This window comes from Oryzias melastigma, linkage group LG5 (assembly GCF_002922805.2).
Source record: "Oryzias melastigma strain HK-1 linkage group LG5, ASM292280v2, whole genome shotgun sequence".
In the NCBI taxonomy this organism is placed as follows: domain Eukaryota; kingdom Metazoa; phylum Chordata; class Actinopteri; order Beloniformes; family Adrianichthyidae; genus Oryzias; species Oryzias melastigma.
The window spans coordinates 22,533,563-22,536,219 of record NC_050516.1 but is presented as its reverse complement, the minus strand read 5'-3'; the positions used below and the strand labels follow the sequence as shown (position 1 = coordinate 22,536,219).

General features: G+C 40.6%; 1 protein-coding gene across 1 annotated transcript in view; it reads left to right on the top strand.

Moving 5' to 3' along the window:
* Window positions 1-202: 202 nt before the first annotated feature.
* Window positions 203-2,657, top strand: part of cmah (cytidine monophospho-N-acetylneuraminic acid hydroxylase) — an 84,337-nt gene continuing 81,882 nt past the window's right edge. The window contains exon 1 of the mRNA XM_024262907.2: window positions 203-497. Within this exon, the coding sequence (XP_024118675.2) occupies window positions 447-497 (51 nt within the window). The 5' untranslated portion in view covers window positions 203-446. The remainder of the gene's footprint in view (window positions 498-2,657) is intronic.

Sequence of the window (2,657 nt, the reverse complement as noted above, 5' to 3'; positions counted from 1 at the left end):
ATTTAGTGTTGCTTCAGTATGAGCTGAACTCCAAAATAGCCTAAAATTCCTCAGTAAAATAAATTAGCCAAAAACATTTGCATGTTTCTAAAATAGAAGCTAAACTCTGATTTTGTTGTAAATTACTATAAAAGATGAAAACAGTTCATGAATACATTTAAAGCAATCACACAATAAGAATGGTGTTCTTAATCTCTACTGCCTGGATAATTAGAGGTTAAATACAAATAAAACGTAAGTTGATCTTTTTATGTGATGTTTATCGGCTGATCGTATAACTGGATGATGTCATTCGTATTTGTTTCATCATGATTATTGTAAGCCTCAATGCATATCAAGGATCTCACTCTTCCGCTTCATTGGCGCACATGTGCGTGTGCGCGCCCGGTTTCTCCATCAGTCATGAGAGTTGAAAGTAGCCCCACCCTCAGTCCTCAGTTCAGTTCATGCGCGCAGTCTCGTCTTCTTCACGGGAAAGAGCAAAGAACATTTTCCAGGTAAGATTTTTATTATTTTCGTTTCTGCTAGAAACAGAAAAAAACTGTTGAAGGTTGGAGAGTTAACTTTTGACAGACCACCTATCAGATCTGCAAAGTTCCAAGCTCAGAGCAGGTGGATGGAAGACACGCACGCGCATGCACGGACATACCCGCTGCGTGTTTANGTTTGAATTCTTCCTGCACCTGGAGTGAGAATGAGGGAGAGACTGATCAGGACCCCCTCTCGTTGTGTCATTGAGGGATGTCAAAATGAAAGCTCAAATATTCATTATGAGGCTATTCAGCTTATGTTAGATAGTTTGACGCACCAATGTCTCACCATCTTGTCATGAGGCCAAAAATGTAGCTTATGTGACACGAGGACACGCAGCAGGAGAAATAATAGTTTATTCGACACATTCTCCATGTCTTACTTACAGTGTACGACTATTATAAGCTGTTTCAATTTATGCGGCTCCAGACACATTTGGTTTTTATTGTATTGGTCCAAAGTGGCTCTTTCAACACTTTGTGTTGCCGACCCCTGCGTTAAACTGTGACACACAGTGGCAGGTCCGCCGCGGACAGCGTGCGCGTAATGTCGTTGGTGATGACAGGATGTGTCACAATACAACTAACTTAATTTATACCATGGTCCGGGTGAATACTCCACTCTGATTGGCTGCTGGGTGTGGATTAAAAAGTGATATATCACAGTGATAAACCCTTAGATATCATATATCATATAGCCTTCAGTGAGCAGCTAGAACATAAACAGAACATATTCAGCTTCTGTCTGTGTTTCATTTCACAGCAGGTTCGCTCTTCTGAGCTGCTCTAAAAGCAGAAACTCGTTTTTGTGGTCAGACAGAAGACTACACCTTTCATGCCGAGTGCTGCGTATTTTTAGTAGGAGGATAACTAATTTAAAAAACAAATTACTGAAGTTAGGCCGAACATTATGGGACAGAGGGTTGACTAATTTGTCAATATGTAATAATTTACCTTAAAAAAAGAAAGCAATATAAATGCTGATCGTTAAGTTAAATAAAGCATCAGTTCAGAGAGAAAGTTCATCCATTACTGCTTGTTTTGTCCAGACGATAAAGGAAAAATGTGTTTTAAAGAAGCCTGCGCATTGATATCGAGTGTTTGGTCTGTGTGACCGGAACTTCTTTTTTAGGTGTGGTTTATCACTGTGGTATGTCACTTTTTAATCCACACCCAGCAGCCAATCAGAATCGAGTATTCACCCGGACCATGGTATAACTCACTTTAATTCACATGTAATTGAGCTTTATTTAATAAAAAAAAAAAAAAATGAAAAATTCCGACCCGATAATGTCCCGGCGTGGTTTTTAAAGGTATCTCTGCTGAAGAAAACGCCCCAGATCTAAGTTATCCAAACAGTAAACTTGCATGCGTTTAGGAGGAGCCGTGCTGCTGAGGTGATCTCCACACAGCTGAACGCAGAAGGAGGCGGAGCTCCTCTCTCCATCAGCTGAGTCAGAAACGGCTGGAAAAACCCCAGATATGTTTGAAGAAGATAATTATCATCCTCAGCAAGTGTTTATTATTTGATTTAGGAGGAATCACACACTCCTGATTTTGAGGTACAGAGAGACGCTCCTCATCTCCGTCAAAAAGTTTGCTGTCGCTGCTGTTCAGTCTTTTGTTCTAAATATAAATGATAAAATACCCTTTATGTTGAGCGCTAATCCAATTTTCTTTAATAAATGTTTTACACAGCATGGTCAGGTTGAGATTGAGGTCCCAAATAGGGTTGGACACAGATGTTCGGTTCCAAGTAGGAACTGTTATGATTTACAGGGTTCTGCTGAAACTGAAAGGAGCTGGTCCAAACGGTTCCGCATTTCAGTGCTTGGTTTCATTGAAGGTCTGTTTGTCTTTGCACATGTTAATCATTTCTGCTTTTTTAAGTACATTGAAGTTCTAGACAATCCATTCCCCTTTCCTGTGAAGTTGGCGGGCTCATGAAAAACCACTATCGGGGTGAACATGAGAGCACGCTGTGCAGCGCTCGAGTGTCTGGCTGCATTTCACCGCAGATCACAGAAGTTTATACATTTTGTTGAGTTTTGCAGTTTCTCCAGCGTTATACTCAGAGGAAAAAGATGACGGAGGCAGTAGTCTTCGTTAGCCGCTCTGGCATATTTA